Source organism: Mesoplodon mirus (genome assembly GCF_964341445.2).
Source record: "Mesoplodon mirus genome assembly, chromosome: 15".
Taxonomy (NCBI): domain Eukaryota; kingdom Metazoa; phylum Chordata; class Mammalia; order Artiodactyla; family Ziphiidae; genus Mesoplodon; species Mesoplodon mirus.
The window spans coordinates 73,978,964-74,000,860 of record NC_138991.1 but is presented as its reverse complement, the minus strand read 5'-3'; the positions used below and the strand labels follow the sequence as shown (position 1 = coordinate 74,000,860).

At 37.9% G+C, this 21,897-nt stretch overlaps 1 protein-coding gene across 2 annotated transcripts in view; it reads right to left on the bottom strand.

Annotated features, from left to right (window-relative positions):
* PLCB1 (phospholipase C beta 1) overlaps window positions 1-21,897 on the bottom strand; it is a 692,285-nt gene that overhangs the window by 150,476 nt on the left and 519,912 nt on the right. For both annotated transcript variants that reach the window (XM_082644419.1, XM_082644420.1), the window contains exons 10-11: window positions 19,132-19,278; window positions 7,249-7,406 (exon numbers count right to left, since the gene is read on the bottom strand). In XM_082644419.1, coding sequence (XP_082500545.1) covers window positions 7,249-7,406; window positions 19,132-19,278 — 305 coding nt within the window. The remainder of the gene's footprint in view (window positions 1-7,248; window positions 7,407-19,131; window positions 19,279-21,897) is intronic.

Here is a 21,897-nt window from a genome sequence, read left to right as displayed (position 1 = left end):
ACTGCCTACCACAGCCAGAGTGATTGCTCCTAAACATGAGTCAGATGATTTCGATTTCATTCCTTTGGAGTAAACTCTCAATGGCCTCCAATTTCACAGAGTGAAATCCAAGTTCTTTATCAGATCCTGCACCTGCTATCTCACTAAATACATCCTTTCCATTGCTCACACTGCTACAGTCCACTGACATTCTTGCTTTCCCTCCAATAGACCAAGCACTACTTCATCTCTTTGTTCATCTCTCATTTCTTTGTTTATCCTTGTTACTTCTTTCAGGAATACTCTTATCTGACAGCAAGGCTTACTTCCTTAATTTTGAGGGGTGGTGATCTCTGCTTAAATGCCACATCACCAGGGTCTTCTCCCACCATCCTGCTGAAAATAGCATACCTCTAGCCCTTCTTTGTCTTCAATACTGATTAACATTGTCTTAAAGGGATATTTCCATGTGCCATGTGGTGTGTTTATTTTGGTCTATTTCTCCACACTAGAATGTAAGCTTTTTGAGGGTAAGAACTCAGTTTTCTCCATTGCTCTGCCCCTAGGATGTAGAAACTACTATGGAGCATTATAGCTGCTCATTAAATATTTCCAAATGAATAAATGGACTCTTAAAATCATTAATAGAAGAGAGACACAATCTGCCTACTTGTGTCCCCATTTATTTCTCTACTGACTCTTTCAGAGGACAGCACATTTCTTCCATCAAGGGCCAGGTGGTGAGTATTTTAGGCTTTGTGGGCTATATGGTTTCTGTGGCAAATATTCAACTCTGCCTTTGTAGCCCCAAAGTGGCCACAGATAATATGCAAACATGTGGATGTGCCTATGTTCCAACAAAACTGAATTTATGAAAGCAAGTGACAGGCTGAATGTGGGCTGCAGAAGACAGGTTATCAGCCCATGGATAGGTCTGATCATTGGCCTAAGCAAATCTTAAAATTTGACTGTAACCAAAGGTAAATGTAATTTTGTATTACAGAAATTTGAATGTTGATTCCATACTCAATAGCCCGGTTAACTTTAATAATTTCTTGGGCAAAATTTCCAATCAGGATCAAGTCTTAAATTTTAAAAAGTCTTTCAAATGATAGTGTAATTAGTCTTTGACAACTTTGGCTATATGCATACTGCTCCAGTTGCTGTTAATAATGAATGTTGATCATAGACCCACCCCATCACCGTTTGGGCCAGTGAGAGTCAGGCCTGAAGGTGAGTGAAAACCCAAGGGCCTATCTCTCTTTATCTTTAGCCAATGAAATGTCCATGTTTTTCTGGGCCTCCTCTTACAGACATCTGTAGAGAGTTCATGCCCCTACCTGTCTTCCTAACTCTCTGGGTGTGGTTCTCTCTTCCCACAGCAGGGATGTTGGTGTACCCTGAACTGCCACAGGGTTCTGGGGTTCCTAGAGTTTCTTGACTGATGTATCCTATTTCTTCCCTTTTCCTACCTCTGACATTGTACATGTTTGGTCTTGTACACTTGACCAAGGACCCCATGTTTGCAGTGAAACCTCCAAGCTCACTGGTTACACTCTTCTCAGCTCCCACGGGGCCTCTTACCAAGGCTGGGCTGTGTTTTCATTTGTCACATGGTTTGAGCTTCTGGCCTCTTCCTAGAGGTAAAGTGGATGCCAGGGGTTGTGTCTGGGTGTCACCCACATCCTCTACCATGGCAGCTTTACAAATGACTTCATTCAACTCCCTGCCCTCACCCTGACTTAACAACTCCTTGCATATATAATACCCTACCATTATATTTCTAGAAGGAAAGCTAAAGTGTGGCTTTAAATTTTTCAATTATAATATCAGTAGCTAACATTTATAGAGTACTCACTGCATGTCATGCACTGTTCTAAGCCATGTCTGTATATTAAGTAAGCTCACTGAATGCTTAGAACAACAGCATGCAGCGACCCTACTTAATATACAGACATGGCTTAGAACAAGAGGCTCGGCCTGTAAGGGAGCTTCTCCTGGCCTTGCAGCCAGTCAGTGCTGGCGTACTGGAACCCTGGCCGTCAGCCCTAGAGCTGCATTCTAAACTTCTATGGTCTCCTTTCTCTCTTTCCTTCTCAGCCTCTCCCTCCTCCCTCCCCCATCTCTACCACAACTCTAGTCACCAGCTTAGGAAAGCTTTTGGAACATTTAAAGAAAACATTTACTGAATTTCATCTAACAATTTTAGCTGGGAGCACCTGAAAACTCTGGAAGTTCCCTTTTGGTTTTTCATACCTTTCTAATACTTTGCACGGAGCACCTGATCACTGAGGATAAGGTTAGTCTAGGTTTTACGTTTGGTTCTTTTACATAAGCTGTCCTCAGTGGACAATGGATTTGAAAGTACCTGACTGCTCGACTGCTCCTCATTAAGCCCAAATCATTTTTTCAGAGACCTCTAACACTGGATCCAATAATCTATAAACCATATGGCTCAGTTACTAACCTCCAGGGGGAAAAACTGTCCTTGAAATCTTTTACCCTTGACGGACAACAGCAGGGTGTATTTGGATATCCATTTTATGTGAGCATGTATGTGGCAGTTAAATTGCATCCTAAATTATTACTCTCTCAGAGAATAACACTTTATTTTCAGAAATGCTCCATTTAAATACATACTCAAATTTAATATATTTTAATTATGTATTTCATCACTTTACTCAGTTTTCCATCTTATGCAATTGCTGGTTGCAAAGGAGCTGCCTGAGGGGTGAGAGAAAGGAGAAGCTCGGGGATGGAGAAGGTGGGTGGGGATGGGTGTGGGGTGGAGGAGACTGAGTGGAAGCAGAGAGTCTGCAGACCACGTGGCAAACTGTTGTATGTCATGACCATTGGAAAGGCTCAGGCAATGAGGCAAAGAAAGTGAAGAGCCGATATATGGGATATATAATAAATAAATCCAGAGTGAAAAATAAAAAATCTTCCATAAAGAGGCTGAATTATAGCACGTCTGTTTTCCCAGAACACAATTTTTTTATTTTGGCCCAAGAATAAACAGGCGGTAAATGCCAACAGGAACTTTTGCTTTTGGGGATTTATCATAGATCACATGGAAGCTTTCCAGGTTACATAGACTCAGAGCAGATAAACTGTGTGACATAAAAATGATGAACTTTTGCAATTGGTTTATGTTGCTGCTGCAATACATGCTGTGGCTATAGAATATAGTCTGATTACACCGTGAAGATCAGGTCCAAATCTATAGGATAGCCCAAACTGGCAAACATTGGGAGAATCTTTTCACCACCTACCGATATATGGAATTTCACAGCAAAAATGGAGAAAGGCAAAATTCATTTATCTGATGAACAGAGGCAAGAAAGACTAAAAATGAAGGCTATACTATAATTTGTCTATTTTCCTGGGGATGGAAAAAGTCATTAAAAATTTATTGAGCACCTACTATACGCCAGATTCTTTTTAAAGTGCTTGGGACAGATCAGGGAACAAAAGAAAGATCCCTGTCTTTTGTGGAGCTCAATGCTCTTATTGACAGAAGGACACAGACAATAAAGAAAGAACATGATAACTGAGTAAATTAAGCAGAGTGGTAGAAGGTGATAAGTGCCTCTTGGTAAATAGAAGGAATAAAGTGGTGGGGAGCCTATCAGGAGTGTGGGAGTACTGGTCACAGTATTAATTATGTCCCAGGATGCCTCCTTGAGAAGGTGGCATTTGAGAAATGCTTCGAGGAGGTAAGGGGTGAACCATGCAGATACCTGGGGGAAGAGTGTTTCAGGCAGAGGGGCAACCTTGCAAAGGCTGTGAGGCAGGACCTACCTATCATGGTCAGGGGACCACACAGAGCCCAGCCATGTGAGTGAGGGGAAAAGGGGTGATGAGGGGGAGAGAGATCACATGGAGCTTTGTCCCCCATTTCTCTTTGCATCCTGTCTTACAAAGTCATTTTACACAGTAGTTTCTGGAAAAGCAGACTGCCTGCTGATAATCAGGCAGAGAGGGCTGGGACTTGGGTGAGGCAAGTGAGGCACGAAAGTGCAAAATTTAAAGAGACACTCAATCTCAGGTGCCAAGTCCGCATTTATATGTCAGTGAGAATAAGCACCTCCTTAAATTTTGCATGAGAGATGCTTCCTTGACTCACTCTAGTCCTAGTCCTGATGCAGAGAATTCCTGCTCTGTGTATTTGTCCACAAAACAGGCTGGCATTTCTAGTCCTCACATTCATCCCCACCCACCACCACCACCACCACACACACACCCACATCTCTGCCAGAATTATCTATCCTGCAAATGCACAATAGCAGGAAGCAAAGCTGTACCAACCAACCACCAGGATGACGAGTTTCCTGCTCTTTTTTGGCTGCCCCCCCCACCCCCAAGTCCAGCAGGCAGTGAGAGGAAGCAGAATTCTGGGCTAGATTTAGTCTTTCAGTCCCTAAATCTGTCAGCAAGGTGTGTGTGTATGTGGTGGGAAGTTGTGCTTCCGGAGCCCAGGAATAGATGCTCAATCGGCCCATGACTCTGGGATCACAGATGTGGTTGAAGGACCACTTGTACGGTCCAGTGAACAGGAAGGGTCACTCTAAGCTGACTTGATGGCCAAGGCCAAGAAGCCAAAGTTTCACACAAAATAAATATGGCTTAGAATGTGCTTTATCTCCCCCCACCACCCACAGTCTCCCCTTCCCCCAAAGGAAATCAAAGAACCTCGAGGATTATAAATGTTTAAGAAAATATAATTGCTCCTCACAGGGACTCTTGAGGGGATGGTGGGTGTGGGTGTGGGTGGCCCTCCTGGCAGTGGGTGTGTGCACAAGGCCATCAGTCCCCTAGCTCAGCAACGGCTCCATCAGGGTGTGCTGTCTCCCTTTCCAGGACCCTGTCCATCCATCAACAGATGGATGAGCACAAATTGCATCCACTCCACACAAGGGTCGTGTGTCCCCCACTTTTTTAAAAGAGCCCAATAGGTTAGGGCTGGTATCTTAGCTGACGAGGGACCATGGCAGGAGCTGGGAAGGTGGGGGACTATGGAAATGGAACAGTAACCCATTGATTTTCCATTAAAGAAAAACCAAATGACATTAAGAGTGCTCAACTTCAGAAGCAGATACAAAGATTTTGATCAGAACTAAGGTCAACTCCATATTAAACTTTGTTGTAAAATTTAATGAAGGGTGCTATTTTTCACTAATTGCTATGTAATAGCCTAAGTTTCAGAAATCATGAAAAGTCAACTTCACAACATAGCAAATATATTTTAAGGTGCTAATATTCCTACTGAACACATTTTTATTGCTGTCAAGTATAGTATCTTTGATCAGGAAATTCATTTGTCTAAACTGAAACCTGGCTGTCCCTTGAAAATCTTGCTTCTTTTTGCTGCCCTCTCAAAAGACAGATGTTTATTTTATCACATCCCAAGTGCTCCAGGGCTAAAGGCTGGATACTGGAAATATTTTTGCTCCCAATGCTACTTCTGAAATATTACCTTTCAATCTTCTTATCTTAAAAAAAAAAAAAAAAAACAGTTTTCATGCAGCAGCCAAACCAGCTTGTACCACTTCTTCAGTTCTGCCATCTACTGAATGTCCCCTCCTTCAGCAAAGACTTTGGCAAGTGGTTCACTTTTTCTTCATCCAAAGCTTTGTCACCAGTCTTGGTGGTGTTAACATCTAACGCATCCAATATTCTGGCCTCTCAGCACTCCGACCTCCCCATTTTCAATGGCCTTCTCCCCAATCCACCTTACCTACCACCCACTTGAGCTCTGTTTCCTTGGTTACTTAGGGCAAGAGTTAGTGACCCAGAGCCAGTACTGCCCTGAGACCCAAGTAACCCAGGTAATGGGGCTCATGCCTTGGGACCCTGTGCTCTAGAGTTATCCTCTGGCCCTTCTTTTGTGATCCCTTCCAAAGAGATGAGAAACTTGAGTCAGTCAAGGGAACATGTCACCAAAAGCCCACATATCCTCTTTCTAGACCTCTCTCTAGTTACCTAGGACACCAGATTTCCCCAGCCCAAATGACCCCAAGTTCCTGCGGACAGCTCTTTGCAGGGAATGTGAATAGAACCTGGATATTTGGGCTTGGGTGTCCATATGCATGAATGTCAGGCCCTTTATGGTGTAGGATGGAACATTGGGTGGAGAGAGAAGGGAGATGACCAAATATACCCTCTTTCCTGACTAATAAGAGTAGTTGATGCTTCTTTATTAATTACCACTTTAGTCTTGCCTCCTAGATAGGATTTATCAAGATACCCAATTCTATGATTATTTCTGCTTACTGACAGCATCCAACCTATAGCAAAACCCTGTCTCCTTGAACCCTCACCCAAATCACCTAATACAGGCCAAATCCTGTAAATCCTCTCTAATACAATTTTACTGACAAACACAGTTCCCCATGACATGTGTACTCCCTTGTTGCATAAGCCAGTAAAGCCAACTTTGACCACTGGTGTATTCCTAGGGGTCTTTGACTGATAGGTATCAATGTGTCAAAAGCTGATTATAATAGTCAGTCTCCTATATTGACTATTATATAATATTCCACAGAATGGAATAGTATGTAATAATTAAATAGTGGTGATTAATATCATCATCATCATCATCAAGAAAGCAAAGAAGCTAGAGAAACATGCAATAATATTGTTGAATTTCCCAAAGAACATGGAGTTCAAAAAGCACAACACAAAATAATGCATACTACAGCATGAATCCACTTATATCAAGTTAAAACAGTGGTGAAACTACATTGTTTAGAGCTGCACATAAACTAGTACAAATCTGAAGAAAAGCAAAATAGTGATCAATATAATGGTCAAGAAAGTGGTCATCTCTGGAGGTAAGGAGGTCATTCTAATGGGAATAGGTACATGGGTGTTTCTGGGGTGCCAGTAATTTTCTACTTCTTGTTTTAGGTGGTAAATACATGGGTGTACACTTTATATCCATTGGTTGAACTGTACGAATAAGTTGTATGTATTCTTTATGTATGTTATATTTCACAATGATAAAATGCAATAAAAAATGAGTGTTAAATAGACAAATAAATTGATATTTCCTCTAATAAGACAGTTTCTTTAGATTTTGGTTAGCAGTTCTCCTGATACTAGTTAATCATGGATGAATTGTTAAATTTTAGCCTCTGAAATTGCATAGATGATTAATAGCCTATGGACTTAATTGGGACCACTGGGACTTTCCACCTTAGCAGACTTTACCCAAAAAGGTGTCAGGTCTCCCCAGCTTCCTCTCTTAGCAATATTCATTCACTCTACCTTGAAGGATATCTCCGTGGTCATGGTGAACCCATGGGTGATGACTGGCTCCTCTTCTGCGGTCCTTCCCTTCCAGCAGTCCAACTCCACACAGCGACAACCAGACAGGAGCACTTGGCGATACATCTCGACGGAGGAGTTTCCAGCCAGCTGGCCAGCTGTAAAATGCCAACGAAATGAAGCTCAGACTCCCACAAAGCAAGGAAGACACTGGTGGCTTCCTAGAAAAGCTCGTCAACAATAGGAAAACAGAGTTCAAGACCTTGAGCAGTTCTCAGTCTTTCTCCTGCCTCAGCATACCAGAAGGTAGTGGCACAATCCCAAATGGAATTGTGGCTCCCTAGCAGTGGTTTGGGGAAGAGAGACTAGAAGGAGGAGAGCATTGTAACAATAACAATAACTCATATTTATTAACAGCTTACCATGTGCCAATTATAGTTCTTTGGACTTTATGTATATTGCTACATTTAATCTTCATAAAAATCTACCTGGTAGAACTACCTTTACTTTTAAATGCTTATTTTCTAATAATGAAAATGGCATAGAGCATTTTATTTGCCCAAGTTTCCAAAGCTGGTAAGTGGAAGATCAGGATTATAACTTCAAAACCCAGTCTTTTAATTCTGACCCTCCCTATGAAGGGGTATTGTTGACAGGCTATTCTATTATATAAGTCAAACCTTCTGTCATGTTTGTCCAAGGCACAAATGCTTAGGATAGCTAAATATTCTCTTAGCAAAAGTGAAATAAATTTGTAGGAATAAATTTAAATTTGACAAATGAAGTATAAAACTTATAATTACAAGACAGTGTTAAAGAAACAAGACCTAAGTAAATGAAAAGACATCCCATGTTCATGGAGCAGAAGACTCAAAATTGTTAAGATGGCACTACTCCCCATATTGATTTACAAATTCAATTCCTATCAAAATCATATCTGTTTTTTTTTTTGCACAAATTGACAAGCTGATCCCAAAATTCATATGGAAACTTAAAGGACTCAGAATAGCCAAAATGATCTTAAAAAATAAGGAAACATTTGGAAGACTCACACTTCCCAGTTTCAAAACTTAGCTACACAGCTCCAGTGATCAAGACAGTGTGGTCATATATATGGAATCTAAAAAAAAAAACAGGTTCTGATGAACATAGGGGCAGGACAGGAATAAAGACGTAGACTTAAAGAACGGACTTGAGGACACAGGGAGGGGGAAGTGAGAGAGTAACACTGACATATATACACTACCAAATGTAAAATAGCTAGTGGGAAGCAGTCGCATAGCACAGGGAGATCAGCTTGGTGCTTTGTGACCACCTAGAGGGGTGGGATAGGGAGGGTGGGAGGGAGACGCAAGAGGGAGGAGATATGGAGATATATGTATATGTACAGGTGATTCACTTTGTTATAAAGCAGAAACTAACACACGATTGTAAAGCAATTATACTCCAATAAAGATGTAAAAAAAAAAAAAAAGACAGCGTGGTACTGGCATAAGATTAGACACATAAATCAATGGAATAGAATTGAGACCCCAGAGATAAACTCTCACATTTATTGACTTACAACAAGGGTGTCAAAACAGTTCATTGCAGAAAATCATCTTTTCAAGAAATGGTGCTGGGACAACTGGATTGCTAAATGGAAAATAATGAAGATGGATTCCTACCACATCGTATTAAAAAAAAAAAAAACTTGAAATCAATTAAGCTCCTAACTGTAAGAGATAAAATTATAAAACTCTTAGAAGAGAATGTAGAGGTAAATCTTTGTGACTTAAATTAGCCAATGGTTTCACAGATATGACACCAAAAGCACAAGTAGCAAAGGAAGAAAATAGATAAAATTTATCAAAATTAAAAACCTTTGGAAGCAGAACTGAAATCCTCTAGTAAAGTGATAAGAATTGTAATAATCAAGGAGCCCAAGAAATCTGAGGGCAGAAAGAGAAGTCAAGCTATTTCTGCTTCATTTAAGAAGTCGATGGAAGGTACTAATTTTTTGATAAGTTATTATTATTATTATTATTATTATTATTATTATTATTATTATTATTATTTTGGCTGCATCATGTGGCTTTCGGGATCTTAGTTACCTGACCAGGGATTGAACCTGGGCCACGGCAGTGAAAGCCCTCAGTCCTGACCACTGCATAGCCAGGGAATTCCCTTGATAAATTATTTTTAAAAGATCAATAATAAATAAGTTTTGAGACAAGCCCAACATCAAACACACAAATGGAAGTTTTTGCTTTTCCATATTAAAGATTTTCTGTGACTTATACACTGTAAGCTTCCATCATTTTTTTTAGCAGTCATTTAAAAGATGACATATTGATGAAAACTGCCAAAATGACTTTGCAATGGACAAGATCTGTCCAGTGGAGACACACAGGACAAAGAAAATGGGATTAAACCTATTGGTTTAATTTTATTTTTATATGCATGTCACATCATCCGATATCAGCATAACAAAAGGGTGACATTTTTCGGTTCTTTAGAGCCCTAGTAAATGCACTGAAAGGTTGATTAAGTAGGTTTGCATAATCACTTTTCTTTACTGGAAAAAATAGGACATTTTAAATACACAAGTGTTTGCAAAAGCAGAAATGCTGACAAAATAATCTAGAAAGTTCCTGATGCTAGATAATCAATTTGCCATTTAAAATTGCTTCAAAGTTTGTTGTAATAAAGGTCTTTGCTGAATAAAGGAAAAATGGAGAGTGGTAGTAAAGGGGAAAAGATGATCATTTATATGTTATTCCTAAACTTAAAGGAGGGCTACTTTAGCTAAAGAAGTGAAGAATTCAAACAATTATCAGGTTAATTCTTTAAAAATGCTAGCTCCTTCAGACCACTGCACAGCCATTCAAGAGTGGAGCAGATTTTCTTGTGTACTACCTAGGAAACTGTTTAAGTGTATTACTGACTATATCCAATAATGTGCATTTTCATTAATATTCTGTTAAGTGTTACTAACTTCTGTAAGGGAGTTGCCAGTAAAGAACTTGCCAGTAAGCAAGTTGCTTCAATCTAATAATAGATTGAAGGTAGAAAAATACCTAACCCACACTAGAGTGTTCTGTCATAAAAGATTCAAGAAGTTTCCAGAAACATTTCTTTGGATTTGCTTGCAATATATATATATATATATATATATATATATATATATATATATATATATATATATATATATGAGAGAGAGAGAGAATAGAAGCAATTTGATGTACTTTTTGAATGTTGATCAGTTAATGTTTTGAAAGGCATGGTAAGGCATGGGGTTAGAGATGGAAATGATTGCGAAAAAAAACAATGGGGGAGGAGGGTGTATATGTGTTTGTGTATGTGTGCCTGTGTGCCTGTGTTGTGTTTATTGTCCAACATCTAAGCCCAAAATAATTCCTCTAAGGTAAATTTGTTCATTATTAAAATGAATAATCTGCATTAGAAAAGGAAATCTTCCAAAGAAAGCATTAGAAAATACACATTTATCCATAACTGTCCTATTGCTTGGAATGCATATTAGGTTTTCTGTATGTTTTCCTTCATTTATGGAGATTTTTTCCAAATATGTGAATTAATATTCGCCACTACTCTCTCGTTTTCCACTTAGTCTCAAAGCTGATTTATTTTTCTTCCCTAAAATTCCTAACTCCTCATTATTATATCCTATCCAACCATTATATTTCCATTTGATTAGATCCAATAAATAAAGCTTCTGGGGCCAGGGGATTGCCACAGGTTTGGATTAATGATATGTCATGAGTCACTCAACCCTTGTTGTTTCTGAAACTAGCATCTGGCATCATCTCTGCCTGGCTGTGAACACCCTCTGGAGTACATTATAAGCCTATGATTGAACTTTGGAGCTGAAGCTCCATCTCAGATTAATTCACAATACTGCCCCGAGTCAGAGCTCTGAAACTTCTCACTTGACTGCATTCATTTTGGGCAGCTGGCTTCATTCACTTGAGCTTTGTCTCAGATTACCCAAGGCATCCATGGATGGAAGAGACCAGAAAATTGAAAATAACAATCTGTCTATTAACACAAGCTTCTGAGAAATTTCTCATCTTGTGGAGTGTGATGATTAATTGTCTCTATTTATATTTATCATTATTTACTGTCTTCTCTTCAATCTTTAGGGTAAGAAGTTTCCAGATTGTGAAACTTTTGTTAATCCAGTGGCTTTCTTCAATAAACACTGTCCCCTTCAATAAATGGATATGGGAACCATTTCTCCTTGCTTTCAATGCTGTGAAACCAACAGCTACACTTGAGGGAACTATCCAAAATACAGAGGATGTGTTGTTCATCTTGACCGTCTCTAGGGCCATCAGTTTAATCTGATCTCTCTCTTGTACGTTATCTGTCTGCTGCCTCAGTAAGACCATTAAGGTCTATTTTTTTTTAATTGAAGTATAGTTGATTTACCATGTTGTGTTCATTTCTGCTGCACAGCAAAGTGATTCAGTTTATATATATATATATATATATATATATATATATATATATATATATATATACACACACACACACACACATTCTTTTTTATATTCTTTTCCATTATGGTTTATCACCATGAACCTCTTTTGAACATAGATCCAATTGCCATGGGATGGCTTAGGCAAGTCGGCAAAGAACTTTAAGCATATGTCTTACTGATTACAGGAGCCTCATCACTAGGATATATGCATATTCTCAAGTATTCTCTGTGGGAGGCAAAATACTGGTTGCTTTGGATACAAAAATGACACAAGACATCTTCCTTACCTTACCATTTAGGTAAAGAGGCAAGTACAAACAAAGAAGAAGGCTCTTATGTGCCAGGGAGTTTACACCCTCACTGCACTATTACACTTCTGGCTGTCATTTCTTTCTCTTTTTCCTTGCCAACAGAATAATCTATTTAGGTTCTGATATGATTCAGGGTCCCCTCTCCAGCCCTGGGATAAATCTTAATTCTTCTCAGCCAGTCACAGTGGTTCTGTGGTCCATGTTAGTACTTATTGTAGGGCATTGCTGTATGGTTTAACTCTGGGCTACATCTAATAGGGTGTAAAGAAAGTCTGCTGGGTGGGTTGGGGAAAACCTCACTCATACAAAGCGCCACAAGATGCGGATGTTCCCTGGGCCTGGAGCTTATTTTTTATGGAGGCAATGCTCAGGGTGCACAGTCATCTTGAAACAATAAGAGGATGGGACTTCCCTGGTGATCCAGTGGGTAAAACTCCATGCTCCCAATGCAGGGGGCCAGGGTTTGATCCTTGGTCGGGGAACTAGATCCCGCATGCATGCCACAACTAAGAAGTCTGCATGCTGCAACTAAACGATCCCACATGCCACAAGTAAAGATCCCACATGCTGCAACGAAGATCCCACATACCGCAACTAAGACCCAGCACAGCCAAAATAAATAAATATTAAAAAAAAAGGAAAAAAAACCATAAGAGGAGCAAAAAGATAGAAAGTATCTGGGTCTCTGATGACATCAATGAATTCCTGATTTAATCAACCCTCAACCACTCTGCTTCTGGACTTCTTGCTGTGTGAGGTAGTAAATTTCTTAATGTTTAAGCCATTAAGTAATAGTATCCTCTTATTCATAGCCCAAAAATACCCTGGCTGTTTCAATTTACTTTCATTTTCACATGAAGAAATTAAGGCTTAGAAGACTTAATTTACTTAAAGGCAAATTGAAACTTGGTCTGTTTATTTGCTAAGCTCAACTTCTTTCCATTCTACCACCCAACTTTCATAGGTTTGTGTGTGCTTTAAACCAAAAATAAATTATAAAAAGTTGTGGGCTTCCCTGGTGGCGCAGTGGTTGAGAGTCCGCCTGCCGATGCAGGGAACATGGGTTCGTGACCCGGTCCGGGAGGATCCCACATGCAGCAGAGTGGCTGGGCCCGTGAGCCATGGCCGCTGAGCCTGCACGTCCGGAAAAAAAAAAAATTGCATATGCTAAGGACTAAATGAGTAGGAGAGATGTAAAGAGAGGGAGTGACACTAAGCGTGGGTTGGTAGTGGATTGGCAAGGGAAAAACTATACCTTAAAGGATAAAACTATACCGTTTTTTGAACTTTTCTTCAGACAAGAACATATACCTTAGGAGTGGAATTGAATAATCAGAGAGTTTAATTCATCAGAGGGATAACTAAAACCTCCAATCTAATGTTTTACTTCCCAAGTTGAATAAAAATGTTAATTATTCAGAGATATGCTGCTTTGCTTTTCCTGAGTATATGGAGCCATTATCTCCCAAATGGTTTAGAGTATGGAAAGATTTATGAAGAGCTGAAAAACTGTAATTGAAATGAATGCACACTGTTCAGTCCTGAGAGAATTTTTTTTTTTTTTTTTTTTTTGTGGTACGCGGGCCTCTCACTGTTGTGGCCTCTCCCGTTGCAGAGCACAGGCTCCAGACGCGCAGGCTCAGCGGCCATGGTTCACCAGGCCCAGCCGCTCCACGGCATGTGGGATCTTCCCGGACCAGGGCACGAACCCGTGTCCCCTGCATCGGCAGGCGGACTCTCAACCACTGCGCCACCAGGGAAGCCCCGAGAATCTTGTTTTGAGTCATAAGGGTAGATTCCTCAAGGAAAAACAATAACTTAAATTTCCATAATCACTACCTGATGTACTGCCAAGTCTATCCAAAACCCTAGAAAATGACCATCGTAGTTAAACATCAACTCATCCTGTGAATGTATTTCTCTCAGTGATTGGATTTTATTTTTCCTTCTGGGTGTCTTGATAGTCAACAAAGGGCAATAATGAGCAGAGAAATAGACATCATAATAATAATGCATTGCTAAATTGATTGGTTTTTATACTGTATGTTTAATCTTTACGGTTCCTTTGAATGCTCAAAAGAAAACATTCCAAATATTAAAGTTCTCCTTATTTGAATTTATACTGGCATTTCTCAGGAATACTTGCTCTTAAAATGCTCCAAGGAAGTACCTAGCATGGTCATGACTGGGGGAGGAGGGTTGATCATAACATTAGTGTGAGTGAATCTGTGAGCTTTTTTTCCCCTGTATTTGAAACATACTGCAGTAGATGCCAACCTTTGTTTGAATCTAGCATTTTAAAATCTCATTTGAACAGGAAAACTTTTCTTTTTCCATCACATACCCCTTCCATGAAATAACGTCTCTGTAGAAAATATTTCTACTTGTTCTGGAACTGCTTATAAAGTATAAAATCTAACTCATTTTCTAGGTATTGATTTTAACATTTAACTGGATTTTATCGGGTTATACCTTGGTTATAATTTTATTTTATAACATTCTTAATAGGCTTTGGGAAGTTTGAATTTCTATATTATAGATGTTTACCCAAAGGTCTCTGAGACATAAGAGTTCTGACTCTCTATAATTAAAACAAGGACACTAATAATATCATATGGAGTAAAACCAAAATTTACCTGTTAGAAGAGGATTTTAGGCAAAACCTCAAGAACCTATATTAGAATTTATATGTAAATTTTATAATTAATTATATGGAATTCTCCTTAGTTCCCCTGCAGGAAAATAAGAGATTTTGACTGGTATTGGGACAAGGTAATTTTGTAAGAATGGAGATTTACATAATGCAAACCCTGGTATGAAAATATATGTCTCAGAAACGTGAGGAAGATAAGTTTTAAAAAAAACCTTAAAGATCAGAACATGGTCTAACATAGGTAACATAGCTTTAAAAATTGAATATTTAAAAAGATGTGAATTCTAATCCTACTAGAAATTTAAAAATTGCGGAGAGAGTTGGTTTACTTGGTCAGAAATCATGTATATCAGATGGTCATAATATGAAATCATTGTACAGAAATTTGGAGACAGCTCTTTGAGTTCTTTCTTCAGCAAAATGTAGAGTGGACCCTTCTCTTTTATAGTAGCTGAAAACTCTACTTTCTGAAAACTATTGGCCATTAATATGATAACACCCCAAACCCAACTGACACAATGGAGCCAAGTTCTCTACCATATTTGTGCTGACCAAGTTAATCAGAGAGAGGGCAAATGAATGACTCTGGAAGAAATTAGTTGGACTAAAAATCCTTAGTAAAATGCAGTTTAAAAATGAAAAGAATGCTGAGAAAAATTGAACAGTATTTTGTAGTTCTATTGTTTGTGTTGATATTGAACAATTTTCTTGGAACTATTATTGTGTTGTCAGTAAAGCAAATGAGTAATTATGTATAATTTGTTAGGTATCAAGATTGATACAAGAAGCACAGCTATAGAATCAAGAATTTAAATTGGAAGATAGGAGTAGAAATCTTTATGTGAATTATTGTGCCTTAACAAGAAGAAAAATGTATCTTTTCTTGCTTTGTTCACTGAAATGGTCCAGAAACAACATTCCATAGCACAGCGTTCAAATTGCTGTTACCCATATGCATATTTTTTCACACTAAAAGGAACAAGGGATCATTGGGGGAAAAGTCTGATTCCATGCGTGGTGCAGAAAGATGAGCCTGGAAGATCTTTATGTGCCAGAAAACAAGGACATTTTTCAAAGATCATTGGATCATGTCAAGAGGAGAGAGAAGCCAGCCTAAAATATGTTTCCACTGACCAAAGCTGAGATGATTTGAACATCAAAAGGAGAATAGTGGCTGTGGTTGAGTGAACCTATGTAAACTCTGAAAACTTTGTCCATAATGATATGCAAAAAGGGAAAAATTAATATACTCTGGAAGAAGGTAAAAAGAATAGAACGTATATATACCCAGTCAGTCTTGTCATTCAGTCATTTTGGTATCATTGCCTGATTTGTTATATGGCAAATAATACAGATACTGATGGATGTAAATATATTCATTTTTGGACTTAAAAAAAAAAAACTATTGGTAAAATTATTGCATAGTGTGACTTCCAGATAGATAAGACAACATGCAGTATCCAAAATTTAACTGAACATATGTTTAAGTATTTTTAAGCATTTTGGGGTCCTAAGTACAAGATAAATGCAAGATTCAATCATGTGTCAAAGTCTTTAACGTTATATTTCTTAGGATCCTGTCAAGTCAAAGATCTAGACTTTTACCTGAGGTTCTATAGACCTCCTCAAACTTGGATGAGAAAAAAGATTACATCTTTAACTCAAATCACTATGTGCAATTTAACATTCTCTTAAGTTATGAATGTAGGCCACAAATCACTGTAGTACTAGCAGGACAGTGACTTTGTCACCAGTAGAAATCACAGATCTTTTCATATCATATTCCAATTGTTGCAAATATCACACATATTATTTATACAATTTTTTAAAATTGTGTTAATAAAATATATACAATTTTATCCAAATTTGTTTTTCAATATTTGATCAAAATATTTCAATGGAAGTTTTTCCTCTTTAACTCTATGTACATTATTTTATGCGTTTAACATTCTTAGAAGGGTCCATAGGCTTCACCAGACTGCCAGATACATCAATGATACCAAATAAGATTAAGGACCTCTGGGAAGGAAAAAATCCTTTACAAATTCTTAGCTATTTGAGTGGGAGCTGCAAAATTTTTGTAGTAAGTCTAAGAAACTGAATCCAAGAAAGTGGGCTAAGTGGACACTCTCTTCTTGAAGCTATGAAACCTGTAGTAATTTTAAAACTGGGCTAAGGGGCTTCCCTGGTGGCGCATTGGTTAAGAATCTGCCTGCCAATGCAAGGGACATGGGTTCGACCCCTGGTCCAAGAAGATCCCACATGCCGCGGAGCAGCTAAGCCTGTGCACCACAACTACTGAAGCCTGCATTCCTAGAGCCTGTGCTCCACAACAAGAGAAGCCACAACAATGAGCCCATGCACTGCAACGAAGACCCAACGCAGTCAAAAATAAAGACAAACAAATAAATAAATAAATTTATTAAAAAATAAAACAGGGCTAAGAATATTCTGACATTCCTCCCATTGAGAGCTGTGGTCTATGTCCCCTACCTTGAAGCTGGGTAGGTTTGTGACATGTTTGACAAATAAAGAAAGAAGTGACAGTATGGAACTTCAGAGGCTAAATGCAAAAGAGCAATTAAGCTTCCTCCATGTTTTTTTGGGACACTTGTTTTTGTAGCTATAAGCTGCCATGTAAAAAGTCTACCTACCCTGGGGCTGCCATGCTGTGAGGAAGACAAAGACACATGGGGAGGCCAATTTTAGGCAATTAGGTCATCAGTCTTAACTGAGCCCAGCTGTTGGGTCACTAGCCCAGGTCCAGACATGTTGGTGGTGAAACCTCCAGATGATTCCAACAACCAAGCCTTTTGTGTCACCCCAGGCATTCACTTCCCAGCTGTACCCCAAGACACCAGGGAACAGAAACAAGCCATCTGCTCTGTGTCCTGTCTGAATTCCTGACATATAGAATATGGTCAAAATAAAATGGTGGCTGTATTTTGTCCCTGTGTTTTGGTGTGATTGGTTATACAGTAAGAAATGACAAGAATAGGGTTTAGGATGAGCCAAACATGAATCTAATTAGTTTTAAAGCATGAATCTCTCTTAGTAGGTATGTAGTTGCAACAAAACAGGCTGCAAGTAGCATGAGAGCAGTCCGATTTTCATGAAGAACATGCAAGTTGCAGTTCAACTGCCTGTAGAACTCAGAGTGTATGATTCTGACAAGATGGTCTCAAATGATATGGAATCATCCTGAAATAGCTCATTCTAGCAGTCCAGGGGCCACATTGCTATCTCTGTCCAAGAGTCATTTCTATTCTAAGCTATTTTTCACCAAGTGTGGGATACCAGGCTAACGCTGGATTTGATGCTAGCACAACATACATTTGTGCCTAGAGGAATGGATCCCCTTAAGGAATTCAGAAGACTGAACTGCTTATTTGCCAGATGGCTGAACCCTGTGAAATTATCTTGAACACTCTCATGAATACCTAGTGCCTGGAACTCCCTGCCATTATGTGCATGGCATTGCTGGTCTGTCCTACCACACAAACCACACACCCCTAGGCAATGAGCCACAAGCACATCAAAACCTCCCCCAAGGCACGGCAAGTACCTATAACTTACAGATACCAAATGAGACCCCAGACTTTGGTTGCATTGTGGGTCTTAAGGTCTGGCAGTCTTATATTCATTTGCGTGATGAAGCAAGAAAGTGACAAAGTTTTGAAAAGTCCTTTTTTTTTAACCAGTAGGTTTTTTTTTTTTTTTTTTACAAAGTCTTTCTAAGGCTGGTAATAAGAGAGTATTCTGCAAGAAATGTATTTTGATTATAAAAACACTTTTAGTTTACTGAAATTGGTATTTATTAAAATTTTTATTCTAAACTATATTGAGATAATATATATTATATATATGTTTTAATATTTTTAATATGTTTAATATGTTTAATATGTTTTAATATTTAACAATCTACTAAAAACCATGGCAGTGCTCAATTTAGGGTCAAGTTAGGAAACACACTCCTTTATTATAATATTTGCAACAAAGTATGTATAAGTTGTCACTCACAAAGAAATTTGTTTATGTCTAAAGCCCTGTCCACCTGAGCAAAATTATTAATTTGCCTTGAGTGGAAGTTATTTAGGACAGAACTTTCCTGTAGATGAAAACAGTCCAGAGAACTAGGTGGCTTTATAAGTGGCTTGAAGTCTACTGAAGAAAGAATTCGGTTATGCAAAAATTCCATTGGTCTGAAAATACCAGATATGAATATATTTTAGATGACATGAAAACTTAGGAAGAGATGTGAAGAAATGATATTGTTTCTTGTGAGTGGAGCCTCTGCTCATGGAATCCCAGTTCTCAGAGGCTTTTCACAGGAAGCGAAAGGAAATACGCCTCCACTTCTGAACAACAGTAAGCAGAGGTTTGTGACATTTGGTGAGACTGGCTAAAATAATTGTCAAAGAACTATGAACTCATACCTGTGAGGTAGGTGTTGTGTGAGGAATTAATGAAATAGTGAGTAAGTGGCTGAGACATATCTTCATTCAAATCCAGTTTCTCAGGTGGAACGACTCCATTTTCTTCTCCACTCAGATAGCGCATAAATCCATCCACTGATATCTGTCCTGGAGGAAATGAAGAGTTAAGAAGAATGTGAATGTATTATTTTCATGGGTTTCTGGCGTCATGTTGCTTTAACTTTTTTTTTTTTTTCCAGAAAACTCTGGTAGCATCCAAGATGGAAGAAGTAGCCCCAATTGCAATTTAATGTGGATAAACAGTAGTCTAGGATCATGCTATTTCACTACATTTATCTCCAAATGCCAGAAATAATAGAGGAAAATGTAGTTACATGAGCATGACAGACTTTCAGAGGAGTTAAATACCTGAACACTGATCTCCTGTTTTTAAATATAAGAATGCTTATCAACTTTGTGTATGGACAGCAAAATGTTATTAGTGCTTATCTCTAGGTGATAGAATTAGGAGTGCACTTCCCAATGTTCTATCATGAAAATATGTTACTTTTATAATTAAAAGAGTTATTCACAAGTGGTTTTATTATTTAAAATAAAGTGAAAATGTTTTCAAATAACGATCTTTTTTCTCTAAAACAGAAAATAAAGATGACCATACTGAGGAATAAAAATTTGAATGCTCATAAAAAAGAAGGTCTTTAAATTTCTTATTTAGAATGACTTTACTTCAAATGAAAGAAATATGACTCACTTTATTTAGTTTATTCAGATTGTATTTAGAATTTTTCTTTTGTTGTAACCTTTCTGATGTGACTAATACTAAATACTGAGATAATTCTTTATTAAAGTAAATTTTATATAATACATAGAAAGGGCCATCTTCATGATTTTGGTTCATCATCATAGTTTGTTTCTTCAACCTTAACAATCAAAGCCACAAACAAACAAACAAATAAAACAAACACAATCACCAGTGCATTTGTGAGCAGTAAAGATCTTGCTAGTAAATGTTAGAGGGCAGTAAGTTTTCTTCCTTGTTGAAAAAGTTTTGTATTAATATAAAAGTGGTATATGTTTATGGAAGAAAAATTAGGAAATGAGATGAGCAGAGAGGAAAAGTAAAACTTTTCTGAACATGCCTAACTCTTCCTTCAGAGACAATTACTATTAAAATCTTGTATATGCTTCCAGAAAAAAAAAAAGTGTGTATGCGTGTGTGTGTGTGTGCAATTCTTTTATGAAGCTGCAATCCTATATATCTGTATATGATTTAGAAACTTTTGTTTATATTAACTGAACAATATATTATGAACACTGTCATATAATTATATAACATTTATATTTTATATATTATAAAATATATAGCCCTCACGTAACTAAGTAATATTCCATTATCTTTGGCATTGTCTCTCATTTTTCACTAGTATAAATGACATTGTATGGAATACTCTGGTAACTGAATCTCTGTACAAACTTTTAATTATTTCCTGATAATGAATTTCCAGGAATAGAATTGCTGGTTCAAAGACTATGCATATTTTTAAAGCTTTTACTACACATATCCAATTTGCTTTCTGTTAAAGTTCTAGCAATTTACTCTTTCACCAGTGGTTTGCCTTCTCTTCACCCCTATGCCAAACTCATAGGTAAAAACATGATATCTAATAATTCTATTTTTTATTGATTTGAGCATTATTTATTCTTGAATGGTAAGAGATGTGTCATCTGCAAATGGAAAAGCTAGCACTGACTGTTTACCCACAGTGTAAATCTTTTTCAATAAGTTTATCAAAATAACCGATGAGTATGTTTCATAATTCTGGAAACATTATCGCTAAATCACCTTTAATATTTTCCAGGAATAAATAAATAGAAATAAATTTGGTTATTGGCTTTTGATGAGTGGAGCTGTATCTTACAAAAAGAAAAATCTTATAGATGCCATAGTTTATACCTCCAAATAACCATCACCTACCAAGGTGATCTTTCCAATCATGCTGTCATTGATGAGAACACTTTGGTTATTGCCTTTTAAGCCTTCTTTTGAAATTCATTTATGGTGGAATGCATATACTCTTTCAGACTGGTTTCAATTTTTGGAAACAAACCAAAGTCAGTGCCTCTTAGGGCCAAACTTATCTCAATAGATAGCTTTCAACAATATTTTGAAACATGAAACATTTAGAGATAAAGTATTTTTTAAAAAAATCTAATTTCTTCATAGTCTTCCTTTTCGTTCCTTTCATTAGTAGGAACGAAAATCATAGAGCAGGTATACAAAAGATGAAGATCTGAGATGCTTAAATTAAGCTTTAGAAGCCAGGGTGGCCCATCCTCTCGAGCATCAGTGTTACTGGAGTCCCGGGTCCTGGGTATTTCCCTGCTTTGGCACTCGAGAGCTGGCACTTTTTAAAATAGAAAAATGGGTGTTATTTTATTTACTTTTTTGTTAAGTGACTTTCAGTCTTCTGTTTGAGGTTTGGGGTGATCCTTCATCTGCATTGTGGACAATAATCATTTTACTCTGATTTATCGCCATCTTGTCACCTTCTTCTCAAACGAGTGTCTATTCCTCCCTCCATCTTTCCCTTCCTTCTCCCATCTCTTTACCTTCCACTCACTTAACAAACATTTATTGAATGCCTGCAATGTGATGAATACACAGAAAAATAAAGCAGAGCAAAGCACAGACTATGCCTTCAAATAGCTCATAATCTAATAGAAAATAAGACCATTCACCCCTTGAACAGCAGGCATGCGCTCCTC